This window comes from Poecilia latipinna, unplaced genomic scaffold (genome assembly GCF_001443285.1).
Source record: "Poecilia latipinna isolate Pla-1442-1.1 unplaced genomic scaffold, P_latipinna-1.0 Scaffold1107, whole genome shotgun sequence".
In the NCBI taxonomy this organism is placed as follows: Eukaryota; Metazoa; Chordata; class Actinopteri; order Cyprinodontiformes; family Poeciliidae; genus Poecilia; species Poecilia latipinna.
Genome location: NW_015113723.1, coordinates 55,283 through 82,550, shown reverse-complemented (window position 1 = coordinate 82,550; position 27,268 = coordinate 55,283). Strand labels below are relative to the sequence as shown.

Below are 27,268 nucleotides of genomic sequence, written 5' to 3'. Positions count from 1 at the left end.
GAATCCCAGGCAAAGAAACATCATCCCTCCGAGTGTGTCCGGGGTCTTCCTCTGGGCCTCCTGGTGGGTCGTGTCCAGAACAACTCACCAAAGAGCAGCCCAGGAGGCGTCCTGACCAGATACCCGATCCACCTGCTCTGGCTCGTCTCGGTGTATAGAAGCAGTGGCTTCCTCTGTGTCCCTCCTGGGTGACCGAGATTAAGTAATAAGTAATATTTGTGTAGCACTGGCTGCTGCTTGGTGCAGTATTTTAACTTTCTGTTTGTGATTGGTTGTTGTTTATCCGGGTGAATGCAGGATTTGCAAGGAATCCTAGATGAAAGAGTTGTCTGTGATTGGCTAGTGGTGTAGTTAATTTACATCAACATTATCAAGTTACAGCAGAGACACAGGGCCAAGTGCTGCCGGAACACACGTTGAGCGAGTTTGTGTGAGATGTAAACACACTTACCACATGGTATTTTTTATTTCCAAAGATATATGCGCTCACATCAGTCTCAACTCAAACTTGCAACAGCCTGTTTTTGTATTTCAGCATTTCGGTGCTGACATCCTCAAGACTGAAATTAGTCTCAGAACCTTTTTGTACATATGTAACTACCTTACTGTCTACAGTTAGTTTTTTCTGTTCTCAGTTAAAGAAAGCATGTTGCATAGTTTGTAATGTTGGTCCCAGATAACTTGCACAAACTCTATACACACACCCTAATATAGCACAAATGGTTTTGTTGAAGGTTCAAATTTCACATGTATAGTTCTCCCACAAGTTAATTCAAAGATGGTTATCAACCTGTTATCAGTCATTTGGATATTATCCAGCAGCTTCGCCGTCTTCCACCAGAATGTGGGTGTAGAAACCAGCTGGTCTGTGCGTGGGATGCCTTGTTTACTGTTTCAGTGTGCTGGCACATAATAGGAGTGGGAAATTTATTCATGGAGGAACTGATAGCTAATGGCCATTCATCCACTACATTTGGTGGGATCTTTGAACGATCTAAAAACATGGCTTATATTTATCAAATATTAGATCTAATGTGACTCTTAAAGGTTTACACTTTTGTAGAAGAAACAAATGTTAGAATTCAAAGCTTGGTAATATGTTAAACAAGTAAAGACCCCCTCCCCATAACCCTACCCCCATAGTAAGCACTGCTTATTTTTATTTTAAATAGGTTTTTTTAAGCACCAGTAAGCCCAGACTACATGCGTCTTTGCTACGCTACGCTGTACTGCGCTGCAGTACGGGTTTATAGTGGATGGACTGAAATTACAGAACTATATTCGCTTAATGGAAATGCACCAAATTTGCAGTTTTATGGGTAATGAAAATGCAGCTAGTGTGGTGAATTTGCTTAGGTGTCCAGTCATAGAAAGCTTGACAGCTGCCCTACAGTTTTGTCACTTATGTTTCTCACTGTCCAAATATGGACTTCAGATTGATGGCAGAGGAAGCAACAAGTAGTTCTGAAAGAATATTACTGATGTATTTCCTGACATGTGTGATCCAGATCTTCTCTCCCTCTGCTGGTATGGTGGTAGTCACACCTGCTCAGTCGGTTATTTAGGTGAATTTGATTGAAATTTGGTAACACTTGACAACGGTTTTTCTTTTAAGTCTAAAAGAAATAGCAAGAGTCCAATACACAAGTTCTCTATTTTTTTTATTGTTAATAAATAAAGACAACTTTGTTTCTGTTACGCATTTTTGCGTATCAGGGGACAGATTGTAGTAAAGATGGTCGTTTTTTAAAAGCTCCAGACATAAAAGACCAGAGTCAAAGTAAAATTGAGTTGCTTTTTATTATGATTGTGTGTGTTGGTCCTCAAGTAGAACTTAGGGTGTGTGTGTGACAGTTTGTTTCTAGAACTGCTAGCTTTAGAGCAGAGGGCTGCATATCGCCACCTTCTTAAAATAATGGCCTAAATTGTTTTTTTGTTTTTTTTTTTTACCAAAAGTGATTTTTGCACATAAAGAGAAAAAATCACCACCTCATGTTAGGGCAAAAAATAACTTTGGTCATTATTTTAGGAAAGTGACACAGGAAAAGCTTGGCTATTCATGTGTCATCGACATAATGTTTTCTAGAAAAGTCACAAAAAGGATTATTTAAAATTTTAAAGTTTTTAAATTTTGTTGTGCTTTCTTTGTGCACAATGACAATAGAAGAAATTCCGATTCTGATTAATTTGAAATAGACAATGATAATTTGTCAACTACAACCTTTTTTCTAATGAACTTGTAATTTTTTGTGTTCACAGATCATAATGTTCAGAAGACAGGAATCATACATTCAAATGAGTCTGAAGGCTGGATAAATGCTCCATGTTACCTTTACTGGATCAGCACTGCATAGGAATTCCTTCCCCAAACAACTGGATTATTTGATGTCACTGCTCTGTAGTTGATATTGTTTGCTATGAAACAATAAAGATTGAGTCAATAAAGCAAGAATCATGAAGCCTACCACTTACATCAGGTAGGCAAGTTGGCCAAACCACCTTATGTGAAATCCAGTTAAAGATTTGCCTTGATTCTGTGGCCTGGTTGAGGCAGACGCAAATCAAGTGTCTACCTGGGGATTTCCTTCTTGTTTATGGAGGCCTTGCATTGTCAGAAAACAACTGGGGAGCAGACTGGAGGTCAAGAACAACATCAATCAGAATCTCTTCAGCAAGGTCTGCGGTGCAAGTCTCCATTCCAGACCTCTCAACAACAACCAACTGCTTGCCCAAAGTCTCAATGTACAGCACAGGTGCCCAAGCTGTCCAGAAGACATAACCCTGAACGTAAACGTCTTAGGCACCAGCGCCAAAGCATTGCCTCTGGTACAGAGCTGGAACACAAACAAGAAGCAGCAACAGAAGAAGCTACAGTTTCTTGTTCCTCTCTAGGAGGGTTACCTTCCACTCAAGACGCTACTATCCAGTCTGCATCAGATACCCAAGAGGACAATCCCAAACAGAAACGTGAGCGCAAACCTCAGAAACCAGGCAAATATGTTTGCACTTACTGTGGCCGTGCATGTGCAAAGCCCAGTGTTCTGCAGAAACATATTCGCTCCCATACAGGCGAAAGACCCTATCCTTGTGCCCCTTGTGGGTTCTCTTTTAAGACAAAGAGCAACCTGTACAAACACCGCAAATCACATACCCACAAGGTAAAGGCAGGCTTGGCATTTGGGGAGCCAAAATCTTTAGAAGAGCAGGTCACTGAATCAGAGGATGAAACACGACATCTATCCTCTGCTTCAGCCCTTACAAATAGACAAAACAGCGTGGCCTCGGTTAAGAATCCTGAAGTTGATGTGGCAAAGGACAGAACTGGACCCAGCAATGACTCCTTTGCAGTGAAAAAGAGACTGGCCCTTCGTCTAAGTAGAGGGAAACATTGCTCTCAAGACTCTTCTGATGAAAAGACCTCCTCTCTCATTTTAGGTAGCAGAGGCAGTACAGAATCTGGCTACTTCTCCCGTTCTGAAAGTACAGAGCAACCACAAGACAGTCCCACAAACACAAGTGCCAAAAGCTATGCGGAGATCATCCTTGGAAAATATGGACGCCTTGGACAACTACAGAGGATGTCCCGTCATCATGACCAGAATCTCCCTGGTCATGAGGAAAAAAACATCTCATTCAGTGTCCCCAAGAAGCAAGTTATTGATCATATCACAAAACTCATCACTATCAACGAGGCAGTGGTGGATACCAGTAAAATTGACAGTGTAAAACCAAGGAGATTTTCACTGACTAGAAAGAATAGTTCAGAGGCCCAAAAGAGTCCTAGCATCAAAGAACCCATTATTCACAGCCCTAAATCTGGAAATCTTGGGTATAAAACAACAGGCTCCATCAGTATGGGAGTTCCCTGCGAAAAATTTCATCATGCATCCCTAAAAGTGGAGCAACCTTCTTGCCAAATATCTTCTGCCTCCATGGTGAGAAGTCTTTCAATGCCATCTGCATCAAGTTCATTAGACACTTCAAGTGCTGTTCCCTGTAAATTTCGTCAAACTCAGTCCTTTGATGAAAAACCTTCTGAAACTCAAACGCCGCGCCGTTTTGGAACACTAAGAAGGCAACCAGCCATCGAAATCCCTGTAGGTTCTGAGCCTACAAAAGAAGAACAAGAGATGTCACATACATTTTCCTGCAACAGTGTAACCACAGTATCTGGTCAGAGGCAACGTCAACCACAGCCATATGAATGTGAGGCCTGTGGCACTGGTTGCAAGGATTGGGAAGGATATAAGAAACACAAGCAAAACCTATGCCATGCACATTATCCGCAAAATGAAATGGTAATGAGTCCAATGGAGAGCTCACAGCTCAGTAACCATGTAGTCAGAGCCGGAGTCTCAACAATGCGTAAGAGAAGGAAAGAGGAGAGTTTTGATTCTGATGACCTCTCCTTGTCCCCTTCGGCTCTCTCATCAGGACAGTGCAAAGATGAGGCTATTGTAGCTGTTGAGGGCCCTAGACGGCCAGCACTGCAGACCTGCTCTGTGATTCAGCACACTAGTTTATTTGAAAAACAAGAATCTTCATGTTATGAATATCAAAGCCTGAAAATAACAAACAGCTCTCCACCTCATAAAGAAAATCGTCCTATCTCTAAAACCCAACCCCAACATCAATCAGTTAAACCTACCAGCCGAAAGCTGGTCCGTCAAAATAATGTGCAGGTTCCAGAAATACTTGTAACAGAAGACTTAAATATTTGCCCAGATAACTCAAAAGAGCCAAACTTGGCAGAGAAAAAAATGGAGAAACTTGATGATTTTCATTGGCCACAGAGGAGCCCCTCGTTAGCACAGCTTCCCATTGAAAAGCTTCCCCCAAAGAAGAAGCGCTTGCGTTTAGCTGAGGCTGCCCAGTCCTCAGGTGACTCTAGCTTTGATTCCATGTCTCTGCCCCGTAGCCCCAGTCAGGACAGCAGTGCATCATACGCGTCCAGCCGCTCCACATCTTTTGAGGAACCAAGCAGACCAGACATGGAGGTAACGACATCAACAGCGCTGAGGAGATCAAGAGCCCCTCACATGTTGACTGTGCCTGGAGTTCATCATCAAAGAGAGATGAGGCGCTCAGCATCTGAGCAAGCCCCTCATGACCCACAACCTAGTGTTGAAATGGCCGAGACCCGCAGTAAATCATTTGACTATAGTTGTCTTTCACCTGAACGCTCTGCAGTTGGCTGGAAAGAGAGACGAAGATGTCTCCTCATGAGACATGCAGTAATCCGAGATCAAGATGATGAGGTAGGGCATGCTACTGTCCTGAGCCATAGTCCAGAACATGTAAGCTCTGACAGATGTTCTCAAGGAAGTCAGACTACTGTTTATGGTAGCAGGTCCTCTTCTCCCCCGTTATCAAGTGTCAGAGTCTTGGGTATTCCAGAGGGATCGCAGTGCAAAGAGATTCTCACCAAGTGGAAATTCAGTCAAAATATTAACTTAAAAGGAAGCGCAGAACTGTCAAAAAGCTACGAACCTTCAGTAGATGTGATAAAGGAGGCTTCGTACATCCATCCAGAGCAAGTTCCTCCTCGAGTACCGCAGACTAATCCTTCATATGGACCCTCAGGGGCAGCCCGAGCCCACTATCTTCCTGTGTCTACTGGGCTGAAACTAGAGATTCCTCCACAACATCAAACATACGCCGAGGGGCCTACCATTAAATCCCACATTCAGCAACGTACCCCTCATATCACATACAATTTAGAAGAACTGAGGCCATTTACATCTCCAGCAATAGCTGTTCGTCTCCAGACAGACACTCTCACCCCAGCATGTGCCATATACACTACTTTATCTCAGTCCGTCTCCCAGAGGCCACACAATGCGTTCAACGGTATCTCACCTAAAGTATGTCTTTCAACAGCCAAACTCAGAAACCACCCAAACACAAGTTTAGACTTGCAATCATGGTCTGAGGATGGCCCAAGGTGTCCAGGATCCAGTAGCAACAAGCGTATGCTTTCCCCTTCAAACAGTATAGAGCTCAACCCTGAGTCACAGCAGCAGCAGAAAAGAGTAAAAGAAGAAGAGGAGAAGGAGGTTGGATGTGCCAACATATCAGCACTTAATACACAGAGTCAAGAGCTCAAACAGGAAACTCTGTCGTGCTTACCAGATGTTTCTTCTCCAGCCTCATGTGCTGAACCCTCTTACCCCAGCCTGCTCTCAAGCACTTGTAACAGCTGGTGCTATTTGAACTACATAAAGCCGAATCCATCAACTCTGGATGAACAGGAGCCCTCGGTGTATTCATCGTGGTCTACTAGTGGCTATGACCCCAACCCACCTGGGCTCTGTAGCAAGACTGTACTCTCGCTACTGCACTGTAAGCAGAGGCTCACTTCCTCCATTTATACCACATCATCCATGACAGTCAGGATAACCGAATCCATGGAGGATGAGGACTGCAAACGTCTCTGCTCTACTGAGGTAGATACTGCCCCGCCCTGGGAGATTTTTTTTTTTTTTTGTCTAGGAAATGTTCAGATTGAGAAGACAGATCATTACATAAAATAGAACTACAATTCTGGAAGCATCAAAAGTTTGTTGATCATTGTTGTGACCATTTATGTTGGATTTTTGCAAATTATGAGTTCTATTAATTTTGTTTTTCTTTGGGCAGTTATTCGAACTTATACGTAAGGTAATTTTGAACCAAAATCTATATTTAATTGTTCCCTTTTGAATTGTTAAGATCACTTTGATAACTTTTGGACCCTCCTATTAATATAAGAGATTAAGGCCACACCAGGGGGCGGTCAAGCCCTGGTTGTTTAGCCGGAGATTAAAACATCTCTCATGACGACGAGAGACGTTTTAAAATGACTTTTTAAACTGGTAAGATCAGATGAAGTTAGCTTTTGTTTTCATCCAAGTGTAAGCGATATTTAGTTATTGTTTTGTCTATATTTTTCCTAGAAATAAACTGCATAGATTTTTCAAACAAATCAGAAGTGCATTCAAGAAACAAATAAAAAAAATGGTTTTGGAACTTAGAAGGCTGTGAGAATTGTGATTCTCAAAAGTATTTTGCAACTTATAAAAACATTTGTAGTTATGGTCATCAAAGACGAGCTGTCTACACGTAAGTCTATAACAGATGGTATATAACACTTTGTTCATAGTGAGTTTGGTTTCCCTTGCCATGTAAGAGTCAGAATTGTTTAATTTATTTTTCTTTTTTCCCTGAATTCAGGTCTACAGCACTCCCCCCTACTGCATAGACCATGAGCGGATGGTAAAGGTTCAGCTGCCGACAGATGACATTGCGAATAGAAAAACCAGCGAGCAGAAAGAGAAGAAAAGACAAAAGCAGGAAGTCAGTTTATGCTTCAGAAACAAACAGCCACTTGAAGTCCGGATATCTGAAAGGAGGTGAGCATAAACCCCTTCACAAAGAGCCATAAACACTAGCTGGATTAAACACCAGTTGTAATCGAAGCTTTCATCACCCAGTTTATTCATGTTTCTTTCCTTCATGATGGAGAGGCTCAGGGTTGGCTGTGTGCACCAACAGAGTCCGTCTGTTGAAGAGCCGAAGCCAGAAAACTACCTGAGCTTCCTCCGCTCCTGCAGAGATTCATTTACACCAGCAATTGCTGCCATTCTCATCCAGTAGCAGAGCAGTGTGTGTGCATGTGCGTGTGTGTGTGTGTGTGTTGGGGGTGTCACACTGACACTAAATAAATGGATAGAAATATATGGGAAGAACTCTAGAATGTTACTGCACATGCAACCACACATCTCTATAGGGTGGCCATTTTCATTCTTGTTGTGTCTTAAAACTGAATTTCAGCCCTGGTGCCATTCTTGTCATTTGCTTCTGTTCATGTTCAAAAAAGAACAAGGTCAGAGCCTATCAGTCAGAGGAGTGTGGGAGGTTTAATTCTGGTCAGTGCTGACCGCATACTGGACCATGAAACTACAGTATTCACAGCGCTAAACTTTTTTTTTTTTTACACATTTGTTTATGTTCCAGCCTTTTTCCAAATTGAATTAACTTAAACTCTTCTCAGAATTCTACATACAAATACCCCCTTATAACAGTGAGGATTCTTTCTTTTTTTATTACAGATTTTGGCTAATTTATTAAAAAAATGAATTCACTTTTAACTGGAGTATCAATAAAAAAAAGCCATTTGCTAAAAGAACAACATATTCAGAGCAATGATTAAGTCTAAGTTGTATATATAATAAATACATTTTGCATTTAAGAAAGAAAAAAAAGAACTGTTGTACATAAATATGTCCCAGCCAGAACTCAAGTGGCAATTTTATCTTCACGTGGGGCAAATTCTTAAAAAAAAAATAATAATAATTTTCTATGCAATTATTAATTGATTAATTGAATAGTCAACAGATAAACCCAACACTGTTTTAATGTGTCGGGAGCAGAAAGGGTTGAGTTTTCCACATGTCGATGTTAGAAGTATTTCTTAGCTGTACTTACTACAAACGATCAAGCGTTCACAGAAGGAATGCTGCTATTGCATGTTAGACAAGAAATGTATATTTAACATATTTTCAAAATGAATTGAAGCATTTATTTGCATTTTTAATGTGTTTCTAAAAGTGTATACCATAAACTTAAGTGCTTCAATGAAATATCTGCGGAACTTTTAATCTGACTAATCGATCAATCTTCAAAACAATCGATTAGTAAAATATTGTTTGTGTTCCTCTGCATGAAGGGGCTAAATGTCAAAATTCCAGTTTGAGAAGGAAAAAAAAGCTTTGTCAGTTAATTAGTATCTTTACAGAATGTATGATTTTAGTATTGATTAGAAGCATTGATTATCATAGGATTGTCAAAATTGATTATTTTGACAATCCTGCTTGCGAACAGTAATTAGCAGTTGGGAAATCTCAGCTCCAAGCTTTGACCTCCTGGGACAACCTGAATGTGCATCAAGGTAAAACCTCCATCTGCCCTTCCAGATGTCTTTTGATGATTGTCTTTGGATTGTCTTTCCAGTGTCTTTTTAAGATGAATCATTTCATTGTGATTCATTGGCAGACGCATGTAGGACGGGAGAGCATCTGCACAGCAGCTGGTACTCTCAGATTTTGGAATGAAACCTAGATGTAGCATCGCTTTTTACATGTTTGCAACAGTAAATCGGGTGTAAATAGGTTTCTTATTTTATTTTTTATTTTTGCAATTATGTACAGTTATAAAGACGGCCCACTTCATTTTAATTGTTCATAATCTAAAAATACACCTTCAGACTTACTGAGAGGCCTTTGAAGCACATCTGTTGTTTGGTAGATTGTTCCCAACGCGCTGCTTACCGTTTCAGAGCAGATGTTTTAAAGTATACTGAAATAAAGCTGCAAGAACTACTAGAGAAAATATGTTAACTCTTATTACCATTGCTGTCCTGTTCTGTTCTAACCAAACCAAATCAAGTGTTGTTCTGTTGACTCATAAATTGAATTCATGTTCTTGTCAATCAAATCGTATTGAAACTACATTTGCTGCCTATGGTTCTTTAATAAATGAGAGGTTCACCTTTCGCCAAGACTGGCATTAATTGGAAAGACTGCAGCTGTTAGAAGCTGCACTACTCATCCTGCTTTACAGTAAAACTCTTCACTACTGTATTTCAAACAGCATCAAGCCAAAGTAAGCATGACTTTGAAAAGCTTTTTAAAAGCAATTTAAAATGTTGCCCCGATTTTGGTTCCGTTATAAAATAATTAGTGGTGGGATTCAATAAAGTTCTTTAATGGAGTTAACTGCACTGGACCAAGAGAAGCAGCTCCGTTGTCCATGGCTGATGTTCACAGATGTTTGCTTGTGTGTCAGCTTTACAGGAGTACCGGAAACACAATGCAAAGGTTCCAGCTCAGGATTTCTACATGTACGTACAGAAAGACCTGGTTATTTGCGTTAAAAATGGAATCATGTTAAAATCTTTGTAGTTAACTAATGTTTCTGCTAGAAATAAACTACAAACAAGTCAGTAGTCCATTCAAGAAACAAATAACCTGTTGCCTCTACACGGCCTTCCTTGGAAAAAAAATAACTTTGGAGCTTAGAAGGCCATGACAACTATGGTTCTCAAAAATATTTTGCAACTTATGAACACGCTAAAATCTTTGTATTTAATTAATCCAAATTATATATATATAAAAAAAAGGGGGGAGGCTGTCAAAAAAAAATTACCACTTCTGTATTGCCAAAGATGATTTCTATCAACAACAAAAAGTCACTTTTGGCAAAGAAATTACTTAGGCCATTATATTAAAAATAATATGTCAGATATTTTTTTATTAATGTCTTGAAAATTAATGTTTTGTCTTTTTATTTGGTGTATAAACTTCTGTTTGCAACTGTAAATATCTCAATGCTCAAAGGAAGAGGGAAAAATCATTAATTGTCTCTGCATAGTGAAGACAAATGAGAAAGTACAAGATTTTCAACTTGAACTGCTTGGTAAAAGGACAAAACGCCAAAACTGTGTAGAGACAGAGACACTGATGGATTTCAGAAGTTAATGTTTTGATTCTGAACATTAACTTCTGAAAGTTAACATTCAGAAGTTCTGAGCATAAATCAACAACCAGCCCTGACACACACAGGAAAGATTTTCTAAGAAACACGTGGATGTTTTTTTTTTGTCTTTTTTTGAGGGGGGAGGGGTTAAGCTTTGAGGCTAGCCAGTAATTTTTTTGCAGTGAGCAACTTTTAAGATATCTGCAAGACATTAATTAACAATAACAGATGTCTCTTATTTTCTGGTTCCATGAACAGGAGTTCTACCACAGTCCCACCTTGTTTCGTTTTTTTAAGTTGGACCATATATCTGACTTTATGTGTCATAATACCTGTCAGGAATGAACACACCGGGGAGTGAAGAGAGGTGCCATCTGCACATCTTGGGATGTGATGTGAGCGCTTGGACAGAAAGCCATGTTGTGACTCATGTTGCCGCGGCAGCGCAGCCTTCCTAAAGACATGACTCATCTGCAAACCTGCTTTTCTCCATCTGTTCAGTCTGTCTGAGGTGCAAAAAGACAAACCGGAGGCAGCAAGGACGCCAAATGTCACCCAGTACAGGGAACGCTAAGAGCATCGACTCTGACGGGTGTGGAGTGTGAGCGCTGTGTGTGTGCAGGGTCCTTACACTGAAGTGTCTTTATTTACCTGGAGGTTTTCTTAGGATGTTTTCACAGCTGATGAAAAGCTGGTGGACTCGATTCGATCGGGGACCAAAGTTATGTAGTTTTTTTTCCAATTTCAGCTGCTTCAGTTCGTTTTCACACTGCACTGTGTCAAACGAACCAAACCCATTTGGTGTTACCTTGTCCTAATTGACAAATCACGTTCATGCTGAACAACAAGACAGCATTATAGATTTACACGGCCATCATCTGCAGATTAGTGACGAACAATAGGAACAGCACCTTCATCAGTCCAAGTCATTTGGTGGATCCTGTCGAGTTCTGTTGGTAGTTTTCAGAGAAATCCTTCCTAAACTGATCTGTTCAAACTGCAACTTTCTTTAGCAACATCCCAGCGACATTGTAAGCAAAACTAAGATGAAGCCATGGAGCTCTGTTCTCTGTGCCTGGGAGAAAATACATGGACACATGCTCTGTATTGCAGTTAAGAACAAAATATTGACCTTTTCCAGCAGCCATTGTGCAGCATAAATCCAGCATAACAAACTTAGCATCGTGTTGTAATAAAGTGGGTGGCTCTCCACTTGGGTTTCCAGGGGAGGAACTCTGCTTGGCTTGGGGTTGCTAGGTTAAAACAATGTGATGCAAAAATTTAGATGTTTTTGAAATGGGTTGTTTTGCAGACACCAGCAGAACATTGACTTACTCCCAAAAAACGACTGGGTGTTCTTTTTCTAGAAGCAGTAGATAACCAAACGAAGGACAGAAACATGCAAAAGGTGAATTTTGCATAGCAGTGGACCGCTAAGACTTCTGAAAGCTGGTCTGTTGAAGCTGAACTGGGTGCCTACACAGTGAAGACCAGACGGCTAATGTGCTAACTGCTGACCGATGTAGATGTTAAACCGCTGCTAACAGGTCAGCTCTGGGACAAACTAAACCTTCTTGATCTCCCACTCGTCCAGATCCCAGGCCCAGCCAGGAGTGGTGTGTGGTGAGTGTGACAGGAAGCGCCCGGGTGAGTCCGGGAATCCCACCGCACTCTCAGAGGAATCCCAGACGTCTGTGAGCGAGGTGTGCAGTGGCTCGCTGGGCGCTCCAGGTGAGATAAGAACCTGTGAAGCTGCTGCTCTTCTTCTCTGGTCCGGGCTCCTTTCCACAGAGCTGCTGTTTGTTTTCAGTAGTGCTTGGTGAACACCTGACTCCTGGGGCAGAGGGCAGAGGTCACCAGGACGACACACCTGGAGGTTTGTTCTATTCTGTGTTGATGATATAGTCCTGTTAAATATTACTTTACTTTGGTCCTTCTTCTTTCTCATAACAGCTCATTTGTTAACACTTTATTTGAAGGGGTGTGCATAAGACTGACATGACGCCGTCATAAATATGACATAACACCCATTAAGATCATAAAGGAGTCTTTATGAATGTTTATGACTGTGTGTCATTTGGTAAATAATGACACTTTTAATGCAAAGTTGCTTTAAAAGTTGCATTAAAGTCCATTAAAAGTGCCAACTTTCCATTAAAATGTCAGTATTTACCAAATAGTTCAAAGTTGGCTCTTTTAATGGACTTTAATACAACTTTTAAAGCAACTTTGCATTAAAAGTGTCATTATTTAGCGAATGACACTTCATGACAAGTCATAAATGTTCATAAATTAAAAAATAACAGAAAAGTTTGAAATCAGTTTTTCTCTCTGCTCCATTAGAATCAAAGGACCAAGCAGCCGATCCAGACCAACTCGAGGACTCTGACCGCCAAGACGCTGCTCATGAGGATGATGACGGTACACATGATGAAGGCAGTGGGTCCACAGTACCTGACGGTTCACACACCAGAGGGGAAAAAGCTGGAGTGGAGGACCGGCTGGTGGGGAACACGTGCAGCTCGCCCCCCCCACCTCCCACCAGGAGGAGCTCCGCCAGCACCAGGAGGGCCCTGTTCGCCCGCAGGCGCCTCAATGCTTCGTCCTCCGGGGCCTCCCACTCTCCACACACCCAGTCTCCAGGTCCAGAAAGGGAGCCGTCTCCACCTCGCAGCCCATCACCCGGCCCACACCCGTCTCCTGCGCCAACCTCGTCCCTGTCTCCGTCCTCTCATCCCGTCTCCTCAGTTCTGAAGACAGCAGCATCTCCAGTCAGGGGCCCAGCCGAGGGGTCCCACTCCACCGGGTTTCCTGGCTCCCCAGCTGGTGGATCTGCTCCATGTCAAACTTGCCGTCCACAGAAGGAGTTACGGCCTGCTGCAGCTCTGGTGAGTCTGTTGAATAAATGTATAATTTAATCAAACCTCAGTTCATTTGCCTAGAAGGTCCAGTTAGTTGGGAAGGTGTGAATGCGTAATTGAACTCTGATGCAGCTTAATAAAACAAACTGGTCCACCTACTAACCTCGGTCCTGGTTCAGGTGATATGAACTCTGGTGCTGTTCAAATTAATATGAAAACGCCAAGTGGACTGGAGACCACTCCAATAGCAGGAAGTGGACTATAGCACAGTGCATTCTGGGTAGATACAACCCAAGCTACCTTGAGGGTCTAGTGCTAATGGGAAAAATGGCTTGTGATCTTTTACCAAAGACTAAAGAGAAATCCTACAACCTCTACAGTCAGTTGCCACTCCATTTTTGCTTAGATTTGTGAAGGAAGTTGCTTTCAGATGTTTTTGTCATTCCCTTCAGTGATTCTTGCTGCAGTGCCCCACAGGGGGATTTTTCAAAGTGTGGTTGATTTGACAGAGTGCAGCGTGAAAGAGAACCGTAGCAGCTGAAAACGGAACAAATGTTGTGAATTTGGTTCCCAGTCAGACCAAGTCTACCAGACCATCAGGTGTGAAAACAGCCTAGGAATAAGCCAAACCGCAGCCTTCTTTCACCTGTGACTCCATCCATGTTAGTTTAGCTCAGACTAAAATAAACGCCCTTCAGACTCAAACAGCCAATGTTGTGTGGCTCGGTTTAATCCCAGTCGGTCAACACGCAGAGCAAATATAGATCGGCTGCTACATCTCAGCTTGTTTAAAGTCGCATTTATTGGAACAGGAAGGAAAGGCAACTCTCATGCTTCCTATCAACCTGTAACTCCTGAGCCCAGAATAAACCAGGAGAGCTTGGAAATAGAGTCGGCATGTTTTCTGTGGGCAGCTGGCTGGAAAACTGGGAAGCAGGTGAAAGATTGGAGCCACAGGGAGGAGATTGAAGACAAAAAACAGGGATATTATGAAAATGTGGTGGAAGCTCCTCAAACCGTGCCTTAGAAAAAGACTTCCTACCCCTTTAAATCTTTCCCTCTGTTGTCATGTCACAATCTCAATCTCCAATGTGTCGATTGGGGTTTAATGCCACATAGCAACACAAGGTAGGGCTCAGTTGTGAAGTGGAAGGAAAGGGAGACCTGTGTTTTACATTTCTCTTTACTCTGATATGACCGTGGCTCAGTGGGGAGAGGAGCCAATGTCCGAGAATTATGGTAATTACCATTTAAAATCCAATGATATCAACGACCTTCAGAGCCCTTTAGTATGTAATTTGCTTGTTTTGTTCCTTTATTCCTTTTCTGAACTCTCCTTCCTGAATCTCCTGCTACATCACAATCATCCCTCTTCTGCTGCCCATCTTTGTCTTTTGCAGTCGGGTGATGAGAGCAGTCTGGTCCCCATCATCGGCCCTCATCCTGCCCGACCTCGAGGAACCAACCGACTCCTGAGCCACCTCCCGCTTCACTCCCAGCAGCCCGGCAGAACGCCCAGCCTCCTGATCCCCATCGGGGGGATCCACATGGTCCAGCCCAGGTCCACCCTTCCGCTCTACCGTCTGGTGGCCAGCCCGGCGGCCTCCCACATCCCAACCGGAAAGATGGCTGCCCCGCCGTACCAGGATGCCCACAAAGAGATGGTGGCAAGCAGCGCTCCACGGCGCCCCCGAGCTGCAGAGCAAACACCCCCAGGAGACAAAGGCCTCCCCGTCCAGCAGCCCTCCACTTCCAGAAGCGACACAGAGAGGCATGTTTACACTGAAGGTCAGAACTCCTCTCAGAAGCATCTCTGATAGGAGGGAGACTTTTTATATATATATATATATATAAAGGGACAGTGCAAAAAGAAGAGAAGAAAAGAAACAGAGTCCAGGTGACGGTGAAATATTCCAAAGCTCAACAAGACGAAAGCACTTGAGCACCGCTTCTGAATGACGCTGTTATGTAATTATCTGAATAATATATCTAAATATATAAATAAGCACTGTTAGATATGCAGTACGTTTTGTAAATCTTTTTTACCCTTTCGTTTGACGTCATCTGTGTTAATTTATTTATGTGCTATTATGCAAATTCTGTACGTTATGCAACAGCAGCTGGAATGAATTGAGTTTTCCTGTTAGCCCCATTGAGACGGCTCTAATTCAACTATTGCTATGTTATTGTACTGTATTATCAGAACAGATATTTATTCACTCAGACCAGTATTTAAAGTGCAATTTGATGTCAGGATTGTGGTTTGAAGCGTCATAAAGCTGTGATTTTTCTGATTTGTCAGAATTTTTTGTTTTGTTGTTAGTGTTGTGGAGTGAGAAGCAGAGCTGGGATCAGCCTTTCCTGTAGGGAACCAGCTTCAGCTCCAAGTGTAGGGAGAGCACTGACAGATGATCTGATGGAGATGTTTCATGTACTCAGTGACAATGGTACTGTTGGCTTTCAATCGTCATAAACGGATGTGTGTGTTTTTTTTGTTTGTTTTTTTTTGTTTTTTTGCCTTTTCTAAACGATACAATCACTCATTTTCATGTTTGCCATTAAACGTCTCATTTTTACAGATTTATATTAAAACTGTGACACATGGCTGGTCTCTAAAGTCCTTCTTTCCATGTTTTTTTTTTTTTTTCCAGGCAAAACGAAGTTTCCTGTTATAAAAACAACTGATTGGAACTTCAAGCTTCTTGTGAGGTCTCCCTTTTTTAAAAAATAATAATAATTCCACTACTCCTCTCAATAATATAAATATGAATATAAACATTTCTTTAAATTCCTAGATAATAGCAGTACAGCATCACTACCCAGATAAATTATTCAGTTCCTCCAAGATGTTGCAATATTTTGGTTTTTTTGTGACTGCTGTTGCCTAAAATGACAGATTTTTCTTTTTAAATTAAATAAAACTTTAAAAAAAAAGCCTTAACTTTTTGCCATAATGTAGTTTAACAAAATAGCTGAAATTGCTGCACATAGCCTTCCCAAAAAACAGGATTTTAACAGTTCACATTTAAAGTACAAATAACATCTAATCAAATCCTGTCCTCAGAAGTCAAAGTGCAAAATAATTCCATATTGGTCATTCAAGTTAGTTAGCATGAACTGTTTGCACAGTTCATGCTGTAAATCTTAATGAATGTCTCAAAATAGTTTTTGTAAAATATATATATATATATATATTAAAAATCACGTTACCATTTTGCGTAACAAATGCTTCTGGTTAGAAATCTGGTTTTCCAGTTTAGACAGAGAAACACTGGAACTTGTTGACGAATGTTTAGCTGTTTTTCCTTCCTTTTTTGACCCCATGAACTCCAGCTAACCATAAATCCATGACTAAATTAACTGACGATTACAGGATTACAGCTGGTACATTGACGTAAACATAACATAATCTTTTGTGTACAAACCACTACCGCTCACTTCATACTAGTGTGGGTTAATGTTTTTAACCAATAAATTAATTCTTGGTTTGTTTAAATTTTATAGTAATGACAGAGTTCACTCTTCCCTCTAAGTCATTCTCTCTGCTGTGAAATGCCGCTGAAGTAGGTCGACATTGAGGAGCAGGAGTCTACTGTATCCACTGGATGGCAGCAGAGAGCTGCCTGCCGCTTACAGGCATTATGACATCATCCACAGACTTCAATCATACCTTAGGGACGGTTCAGGGGGATTATTGTTGTTTCTTCTAATTGGACCCGAATATGTTGAACATTTTAAGACAAAGTTCTGGTTTAGCAGAGAAGTAGATGTTGACAATGGCTGATGTCATGTCTGGGTGTTTCCTCTTTATATAAATTAATCCACTGATAAGGTTCCCTGGAAAGCAGTTTGAGTTTCTATAGCGACAAGCATAACAACACCCCACATTTTTGGAAGCTTGCAGTGATTTAAAGTCTGAAGGTAATTACCTTTGTTAAAGGAGAGCTAAGAGTTACATAGAGTTACATAAACAGTTAATTCTTCTGAATTTCATATAAAGCATGAGTAAATAGGAAGGAAGCAGGGCAAACCAGAACAATCTAAACTTGTGGCTGTGATTTACAGCCACAAGTTTACAGTTTGTAGTGCATATGAAAAGTATTTAGCCCTTGGATTACTTGCCCTTGTGTTGTTTCCTACAACACAAGGGCAATAAAAGAAGCAAAAATCCCAGTGATGTCAGTGTAAAAACTGATTTCTAAAACCTAATGACAAATATATGTAGACTAATAGGAAATAAGTGATTGCATAAGTATTCACTTTAAAGTGACTGACCCAATTCAACAGAGCTCCAACCAAGTGGTGCCAGCAGTCTAACAACGAATGGAATGGAGAACTTCTGAGTGCAGTGTGCCTTACATAATATTAAACAGGCAGTATTATGTGTTTTCCAGGTACATAATACAATTATACAGCACAATCAAGTAACTGTTACTTTCAGTTGTTAAAAATGGTGAATATATCAAATATAGCTTAATTAATTTAGCATTTACTCACTTTAACTTTGTCAGATATGAAGTTCTTTTGATGAATAGAAATTGTTCAAGAAATTTATCTTGGAGCAAATATTTTACTTTACATTTGGTGTTTATTAGAAAAGTAGATAGTTCAGTTCCTGGTATTCATTGCTATTTCAGGAGCAATTCCACCTCTGTTCTCAAGTTTTGGTAACGCCGTCCTAACCGCGTGTGTTGGGTTTATTGGTGTTTCTCAGAAAAAAACAGAAAGAAAAAAAAATACTCACAAAAATCTACCTTCATGACTTATGAAAACCGTTGGCTTGAACATCCTCCTTACTTTTGGAAACATACCGTGGCGACTTGCTCATGTCGGTAATTTCACTTTGTCATTGCACAGCATAAACAAGCAGCGTGGATGTGAACGCTAACTGTCAGCGTACCGGTTTAAGTGATGCGGGTGTCTGCAGCAGGTATGTGACAATGAGGGCAGGGAGACAGGAGACGGGTGACACGAACCCACAACAATGTTCAGTATTTCCTCATAAAAACTGTTCAATTGTCAAGATCATTGTTTAGAAATAGGAGGCTTATTTCAATGTTACCTTTGTTCAGAATGGAAAATGAAAGATGAGCTTACGACTTTGAGACGACCTATTCTACTTACTAAAGCTAATATGACCTGGCTGCATAGCCTCTAACCTAAACTTCGTTGATGCACCTTGGGTTTTAAATGCAGGATGTCCTTGGATTAGCTGCTTTCTAAAAGCTAGCCAATAGCTTGTCAAGGATTGCACTCAGGTGTTTCAACTTCTCATGGTGCATTCTCTTTTGAATCCACAAAAAGGCAGGTTAGGGTAAGTAAGGGTTCATTCACATCATATTCATTTAGTCGGCTTTAATCAAACTCTGGTTCATTTACCTTGGCAGTCTGGTTCGTTTGCGGAGGTGTGAATTCACAATCAAACTCTGCTGCAGACCAGAGAATCTGCTTAGTCTCAGTTTAGTTAAATACAACTAAAACAAACACACAGGTCTAGTGCAAACGGGAGAGATGACTCGGGGTCAGACAAAAATCAAATCCTCCAACCATCTGACGCCACTCCAGTTTTGGCTCAGGGTTTTCGTCAGAGATTTTCATGTTGTGTCCTTCAGCGGTTCTTGGTGCAGCGCCTCCACAGGCGAGGAGGGGAACAGGTTTTATAAAATGTTTGGTTCTTTTGACAGTGCACAGAACCGCAGCAGCTGAAAAAAGTCTATCAGGCGTGAAAAGACCCAAAGAAGCACTTGCGAAGGAACCAAGAATAGGTGGAGGTCCACTGCTCTGTTTTCCCATTTAAGGTATCATACCTTTATGTGGGTCTGAAAGTGTTTCATTAAAAATGCTTTAGAATATTTTCCCTTTGTAGTCACGAAAATGCTTGGTTGCTGAGAAACACCGCACCAAAATCTTTCTTAATCATTTTCCATGTTTACCTGTTATACAGTAAATGTTTCACATTTTTTTATGCAAGCATCACTTGTCTCCTCTTGCAACTCTGGCTAACCCTCATCCTCACATAGTCATGGCAGACAGGTGTGGCGGATACCCTCATCACTTACATTTTACCTTTGTGTGTCTGACATGTTGGCAGGTACGCTGCTGCAATCAAATCTTTGATCTACTCCTGCAGACGCTTGGCCCATATTTCTTTTAAGCTCACCCCGCGCCGCTATCTGTGTGAGTCACCGATGTTCGAAAACCACCAACGGTTACCAAGTTTGGTTCCTGTTCTCCGTTTCTCTTTGGGTTTTCATCAGGGCGTGGCTGCTCCGTGATGAGGTTTCAGATTCGCTGCTTTATCTTATAAAAACAAGAGAGCCTGCATCACTGAAAAAGTGTTGTAATGGAATCTGATCTTGAACAGATTGGGGAGATGAGCTGCAAGATAGGCTGACACACCAACACCGTACGCATCTACGCTGTCACTCTGTAACAGTGGATCCTTCCCCACTGATCAGAGACAGTTATACAACCAATCCTCAGTCCTCACCTATTCTATGCAGTTTCACTTGATTCACATCTCTCTTTAGTGTTTCATCTGGGTTTACTCCCATTCACTTGGATTCCTCTCGTAGAATTTCAGTCAAGTGGAGTGAGAAGTTGATTTTTCTGCGGTGTTTTAGAATTGTAGGCTGCCTGTAGTTTTAGCTATGGCAGAAGTGAAGGAAGCAGTTCAGTCTGTGTTGGTCATGCCTCCAAATATTAAATTAACACTAAAAGTCGGCTCATTAGGCTCGGCACTTCTCTCTTTGTAGTGGAGGATGGTTACTTATAACCCTAATTTAAAATATGTAAATTCATATTCAGTTCTTGCTCCTATTTTAATTTTTTTTTAATCTCATTGCCCCAAACCAGACCTGGCTGTGATTGGTTCAGCAGCTTCTCTGTACCCTTATTATTACTCTGAGTAATAAGAAAGAATCAACTCAAAGCAGGGATAGTCTCCAGAGTAGCTTCACAACAGCGTTCCTTAAACTAAACCCAGGACAATGGAAATGTCCTGGATTTAGAATGGAAAAATGTAACAAAAATAGCCTAATGTCAGGGAAATGTCAAGTCTGCCTGGAATGCCAGAGACCCCTGCTCTCTCTTCCACCCTGACCAGGATCACAAAGACTCCCAGGCCTGAAAAACAAACCATCTCCTCATAGCATAAAGGTTACAGAAGGTCTTTCTGTCACTGGGATTGTTCAGATTAGATTTAAGGAAATGTGCTCTGCTCACATAAACACCAGATTTTAACTCTCTATATGAGGAATGCTGTTGCTTCTTCTGCTCTCACTAAAATCTCCTGGACATCATCCAAACTCCTGAGCCCTTGATATTAAAATGTTTCTGTTTAGTATTTAAAGCTAATATCAAACAGTCTTCTCTTCATGATTTGTGGAGGAAAATGGTCTTAATACTTGACCTGAACCAGATGAGTAGGGTGGAAATGTACCACCCTACATCTCCATCTCAGAGATAGGGTGAAGATGCTAACTTGCGTTGATCAAGTTAGCTTCTAACTGTTGCCTTGAAAGGTCTATGCTAATGTGATAGCTAATATAGACGTTTCTGCTAAAGAGACAGTGCTAGCAGGTAGTTTCATCATGGTTTATGATGAAAACCATCAGAAACCATGATGGTTCCTGAATTTGAGTTCACCAAGTCAAATTCAAGACTTTTTGAAACCTTTTTAAGACTATTACGAAGGAAATTTAAGACCTGCATCACCCAAATCTCAGCTGTATATCCCATCATAGTAACAACTTTGTTGAAAATTCTTCAAAAGGTCAGACAGTTGCTTGACCACAGTGTGAAGGAACTGTGCGCTAATCACAGTGGCGACCATTTTCTATGGAGTTTTAGTCACGCCAGGGAGCAAAACTGTGACATATCTGGGGCGCAGGATGCAAGTAGCCTCTAAAGGGTTGGTAATAGAAGTGAGGTAACGGCAAAGTCGAATGTAATCCAGCCGAATGTCGATATGTTTTCACTTACCGATGATCAACGCAAGAAACTAGAAAGGTCAGAGTATTTGTCCAGAGTTGCCTCAACCACTTCGTGTCACAGAACGCAATGAAGATGTCAGAAAAACACTACATCCAAATCAATTCAGATTTAAATTAAAATTACCAAAAGCACCAAAGTGCTGTACAGAATACATAAAACTATTTGAAGTACAACATAATGGCCACTATAAGGACACAAAAACAACAAAGCTGACTGCGGCAGACGGCGAGCCGCAAACGTCTTTCCCATCTTTCCATCTTATATTGAATATACAAGATTAAATGGTCCTGCCATGACAAAATGTAATATATATGTATTCAAGGCCAAGTTACATCTTGTTTTAAGAATTTAATACATTTTAAAGACTTAATTTTAGATACATGAATTTAAGACTTTTACACGCTTTAAAGGATGCTGATATCGTGGCAGGCTGCAGCTGCCTCAGCGGATCAAACGTTTTCCCTCATCCTTTAGGAATTCTTAATGATTCTGCAATCACAGCTCAGCTTTTTGTTTGTCACCACACCGCCTTGCATTCCTCTTTGTCCCTCAGCAGCAGGCGGAAGTGACGGGCAGATAAGAGCACATTTTTCACCCTGCCACCCTGCCAAGCAGCAAGAGGAAAGGAAGCGAGGGCCAAAGGTTACCTTCAGATTGACTCCATTTTTCCATCAGACAAATATTTACTCAAGATCTGTTTTTTTTTTCCACCTCACTGTAAACCTGTGATTGGTCCAATATCAGTCTGCGCACATTTTGACATCCTTGTGGCATTTCCTTTTAACCTTAACCCTCCAAAACCAGCACACAATGCTCCAGCCGTGTTTTTTCCTCCTGTTGTTTCTCTAAGCACCTTCTATCTATCAAGTTTCCAGCGCAGCGCTGATGTAAAAAAATTCCTCTACCAGACTTTCCATCCAGCATTAACTAAACAATTGCACTCCTTCCTGTTTTTAAATTTGGCCGTCTGGTCCGCAATCTGAAACCATTTATGGTAAATAATATGTAAAACAAATACGTTGATGCTACTTTGATTTTATTTTGGGAGCAGATGCGCCTGTGAACATCCAGGAAGAACAACACCTTAGCCAGCATACTGCAGCATGACGCAGCACTGAAAATAAACTCCTGCTTTAATGACATAACATTGTTTATATGAGCATATTGTGACACCAACAGATCAATAGAAGTCAGATGTTTCCAATCATTTAATATTTGGATTAAATTTGGAGCCTTTGTAAAAGAAAGCTGTAATACAGGTTGCATTTTGATAAGCAGCATGTAAATCTGACAAAAAGATTTTGTCTAATCACAATCATGATTTAATCATGAATTATTTGACAGGTGTTTTTAACACTTACACATGAGGAAATACAAGTCCTTGCAAATGTATTCACACTCCTAGACGTTTTAGCACATTTTGATGCATTAAAACCACAAAATTCAATCTACGTTAGTGAAATATTATGTGACAGACCAACACAACAGACTATATCGATGGCTTTCAAACAGTGTACAAATGAAAATCTGAAAAGTGTAGCATGCAAAAGTTCAGTGTGAGGACCTTCACTCTAAGTGTTGGTCATTTGAAGTCAGTAGACGTCCTGCTGTTCTGTGAAGAGGAAAGTTGGACAAAATCAGAACAAAAAAAAAAAAACAGAAGAAAAACAGCCTCAGTTTGTCGGACCTAGTTGTGCTGGAACTGTCACTACTAACACTTTGATTTGAATTCCTTCATTTCTCCCACTTGTTCCGGTATCACATGCTCTCTTTGTCTCAAGTTCACCAGCCTGTAGCTCTGAAGATCACAACACGACAACGGGAAGGAATACCTGAGAGGTTTGACTTTAACTCCTTAGGCTCTGTGGGTACACATTTCAATATCTGTGTATGTGGGATTAGAAGAGAGTGTGTGTCAGTGGAGTTTTACTGTAGTGTGTTTACTTGGTTGTGTGTGTGCGTTTGTTTGTAATACCTTGTGGGGACGATTTTCCTGCCATATACTACGTTGTGGGGACCAATTGCTCCTTGTGGGGACCGGAGCCTGGTCCCCACAAGGGGAATCCCTGTTTTTGGGTCAGGGGTCAGATTTAGGGCTAAGGTATGAATTGAGTTTTGGTTAGGGTTAGGGTTAGGTATGTGATGGTTAGGGTTAGGAAAGTGGTAAAGGTAAGGTTTAGGCTGAAGAAATGAATGGAAGTCAATGGAAAGTCCCCACAAAGATAGCAACACAAGCATGTTTGTGTGTGTGTGTGTGTGTGTGTGTGTGGGCTGCAGAGAGCTGATCCGGCGTATCTCTCTACGAAGGTCAAACCGTGATGCTCACCGTGGAGACGCTGCTATGACCTCACCTTCCTGCGGGGGGTGCTGACAGCCCTTCTTTTTATCCCCCTATCAGCGGCGGGGCGCATGCAAACCTTCTGCTGCCACTCACCTCTTCCTCTGCCGCTCCGGTTCCATCTCGTTCCACGTCTCTCATCTGTGGAATGAGGAAAAACAAACAAGGCTCCCTGCAGGCTGGCGCAGCCCCTCTCGGCCGCTGCATGCTCCTGATTTTCCAAAGAAATCATTTTATTTGTCAAAAAGTGAAAGGCAACCACCTTTTAAACCCTTGTTTGACCACAGTCCAAACTCTAACTCAGTACAGTGTACCAAAACATTGTACTCAAGTAAGAGTAGCACCACTTCAACATATTTTTACTCAAGTTAAATGACTAATTTGAGAGTAAAAAAGTATTTGGTAAAAAGTCTACTCAAGTACTGAGTAACTTATCAAGTGATCAATCATTTAATATTTAAAAATTACATCATCAAATCTAAAGTTACGTGGAAATTTTCATATTTTATGGATGAAAATCCAATGATTCGTGATTCATGTAAGTAACAAAAAAAATAAAATCAGGTAAAATAAAAATTTTCCAAATCAGTTTCTTTCAATAAAAAAACGCATAAACTTTAACATAAAGCTGCAGGTGTGTCTGTTGAATTTCTGGTTAAAACATGTTTGTTTTTCATTCAGTGGGTAGAAAATCCAGTAGTAGAAATACTTCATGATAAAATTACTTAAGTAAAAGTCAAAATTACAGCTTTAGTAAAAATGATCCTAAAGGTACCTCTTTTTCAAAAAAGTTACTCAAGGAAATGTAACTAGTTACCACCCAACTCTGCATATTTGACTAATATAAGCATAACTACAGAAAAAAAAGATAAAAGAGAATGACAGAAGATGATAAACATGCTATCTGTAGAGATGTATTCATTATGAGCTGCTTAGAAATATTCTCATCCTGCCGTTGTTATTTTGAGTTTCCAGTCTGAATGACATTCCATGAGGAGACGGCGGCTTCACTCCGGTGACTGGAATGCTGTGTGTCACCGTGATGGAGCGGGGATGTGGGGGTTTCAGGTGGAGTCTCAGCCGAGTTGTATAACAACAGCCAAGCTCACAGATGTGGGAGGAGCCTGTGGGATATATAAGCAGACGCTCCTGGCTGCAGCTGAACACAAAGCACCTGTTGCTGCTGCTGCACAGAGTTCAGACGCTAAACCTGCCCACCGACCTGAACGTGTCTCCTGACTGCCGCTGCTTTCATCCAACGCCACAAAGAACCACAATGAACCGCTTCAGGAGCAAGATGCTGGGTTTATTCATTATCTGCATGTCTCTACAAGATGGTAAGTTGTTTTATTATTATTATTATTATTATTATTATTTTTATTATTATTTTGTTTGTAGCATTGAAACTCTTGGAAGTTGGACACTTATTAAAGATTTCTGGACAGAGTAAAGTTCTGAAACCTGGAAGTTTTTATTTACTTATTTTTTTTATGATGGATTAAAAATAGAGATGCTGCTGTTTTATTTGACCAGACTTTGACCAGTAAACAGAGAGCATAAATAGAACAAGTGCAGACTTCCATGAAACACTTGACCTCAATAAGAAACACACCTTTCATTAGAGATTAAACACAATATCAGCGTAGCACTGCTGATCCAGGCACTTCTGGTCAAGATAGTGTATCATCTTAATTGGAATAAGTTAAATAACTAATAATATTTGTGCAGCAATGGGTCCACATTACACATATTGTATGTCTCTTTATGTGCATGTGTGATTTATAATCACATATGTATGCACACATTTGTAATGCTGTCTAATCTCTGGATCTCTGGTACCTGCCAGGCTGTGGACTCCCTTTATCAGACCAGCAGGAAGCGATCGTCTCAGAGCCACATCAGCGCCACATCAGGACCAAGCGCTGCTCCTGTAGCAACTGGGAAGACAGAGAGTGCATCTACTTCTGCCACCTGGACATCATCTGGGTCAACACACCGAGGTGAGGTTCTTCACAGCTTCAGACAGTGATGCTGCTGGTTGGTTTTGTGTGTGAAAAGCCAAATATCTAATAAAAGCCCAGAGATGCTTCAATAAGCTATCTCCATCTAAAAATGTTTCATTTGTCTTTAACAGCAAACTCCTTCCTTATGGCCTGGGAAGTTCTGCGTCTCGCCGTCGCCGGTCAGCCAGCCGATGTGAATGCAGCGATCCTGCAGATAAAACCTGCCATGGCTTTTGCCATAAAAGGTGAGCAATGCCTTTTTATTCTGTATACCTACCCGGCAGGAAACTCAGTATTTTCCCCCTCACGACATAATCTGGGTTTGGATGATAGTATCAGAATAGATCTGCATCTTTCTTGGTCTTAAGTGATACATCCAGAAAGCATGTCGCCACAGAGCCAGAGAAAAGATTCAATGATCGGACGTGTGATAGTGGCCCTGTGGTATGAGGGTGGTGGCAGATAGCAAAACCTGCATTTCTCCCGAGTGACTATGGTTTATTAAAAACTCGGCTATTTTTAGGAAAGTTTACATTTCTGTTGTGGCTCAATGGAGTTGGTGTTGCGTCTTTGGTATGTTGTGGTCACAAAAGCACCACGATGGATTACTCATTATCTCTTGATGTTGTCCTTGAAGATGTTTTGTAAGGCACGTCCTGCTTTTCAGCCATAAAAATATTTACATTAGGAATCTCTGGAATTGCCAACTTGGTCCAGAACAGTTGCACCCACAGTAGGGTCAGGTTATAGATCTCTTTTTCTAAGGCGCCAAAATGTGACATCAAGTTCTGAAACGTCTATATTTGTGGTTTAGTTTCAGTCCTAATTTTAACGACGGCCTGTTTCTCTCCACAGTCCTGAAGACGGCAGAACGGAGGCCTTGCAAAAAGTTACCAGCATAAACAGCCACAGATTTCTTACAGCTTTAAGGTAAATAACAAAACTCACATTTTTGTTGGGTTTTTGTTGTTATTTCTGATCAACAACAAGGAGTTTCTAACCAGGACTCTTGTTTCATGTTTCAGATCTGTGGTCAAGCTCAACATGGCAATCGCAAAAGGTATTCAGTCATCAAACTCTTCAGGAGCCAAGAAAACCAAAACAAGAAGGTAAAGGAGAGAAGATCCAAACAACGCTCTGACTTAATGGATCCTACCTCCCAGTGGGGTACCAGTGAGCCTCTGAGACTCCTCCAAACTCCTACTGACTCCGGAGCTCAAAAGGATTCCCCATCATGTGGAAACAAGAGTGGAGACATGAAAGAGGAAGGAGGAAAATGAAGACGTGTTTCAAACTTTGGGAGACTCCTTAGTTCTAAATGATGAACCCTAAATGGAGGAACAAGTGTATGTCGTCTTTTTCTCCTCCATGGAGAATAATGGGCCAAATCACAGTTCATATGTAACAATTAGTCTCCCTCAGTCAAAGTCAAATATTCAAGAAAGGTCAAAAGTACCAACAGGGACTGGGAATTTGGGCTCAATGGACGAAACACCAACATTGGTTCTCTGAGAAGACCTTGAAATTGAGAACTGTGTCATTTATATCCTAGAGTC

The 27,268-nt window shown here is 41.1% G+C and overlaps 2 protein-coding genes and 1 long non-coding RNA gene across 5 annotated transcripts in view; all 3 read left to right on the top strand.

Moving 5' to 3' along the window:
• The window catches only part of hivep3a (HIVEP zinc finger 3a), a 40,089-nt gene extending 24,109 nt beyond the window's left edge, over nt 1-15,980 (top strand). For 2 of the 3 annotated variants that reach the window (XM_015052384.1, XM_015052383.1), the window contains exons 2-7: nt 2,260-6,446; nt 7,213-7,391; nt 12,110-12,246; nt 12,326-12,391; nt 12,859-13,403; nt 14,777-15,980. In XM_015052384.1, the coding sequence (XP_014907870.1) occupies nt 2,595-6,446; nt 7,213-7,391; nt 12,110-12,246; nt 12,326-12,391; nt 12,859-13,403; nt 14,777-15,193 (5,196 nt within the window). In that variant the 5' untranslated portion in view covers nt 2,260-2,594 and the 3' untranslated portion in view covers nt 15,194-15,980. The remainder of the gene's footprint in view (nt 1-2,259; nt 6,447-7,212; nt 7,392-12,109; nt 12,247-12,325; nt 12,392-12,858; nt 13,404-14,776) is intronic. The other variant, XM_015052386.1, reaches the window with a different exon arrangement.
• Nucleotides 15,981-17,216: 1,236 nt separating this feature from the next.
• On the top strand, nt 17,217-23,981 carry LOC106959663 (uncharacterized). Its single transcript, XR_001427407.1, has 3 exons — nt 17,217-17,297; nt 23,153-23,235; nt 23,679-23,981. It is a non-coding gene; the product is annotated as an uncharacterized LOC106959663 (long non-coding RNA).
• A 715-nt stretch (nt 23,982-24,696) lies between these two features.
• edn2 (endothelin 2) lies at nt 24,697-27,262 on the top strand. Its single transcript, XM_015052382.1, has 5 exons — nt 24,697-25,046; nt 25,556-25,709; nt 25,844-25,957; nt 26,568-26,642; nt 26,738-27,262. Exons 1-5 carry the CDS (start codon nt 24,821-24,823, stop codon nt 26,823-26,825), a joined length of 657 nt encoding a protein of 218 aa, XP_014907868.1. The 5' UTR covers nt 24,697-24,820; the 3' UTR covers nt 26,826-27,262.
• The last annotated feature ends 6 nt before the right edge of the window (nt 27,263-27,268 follow it).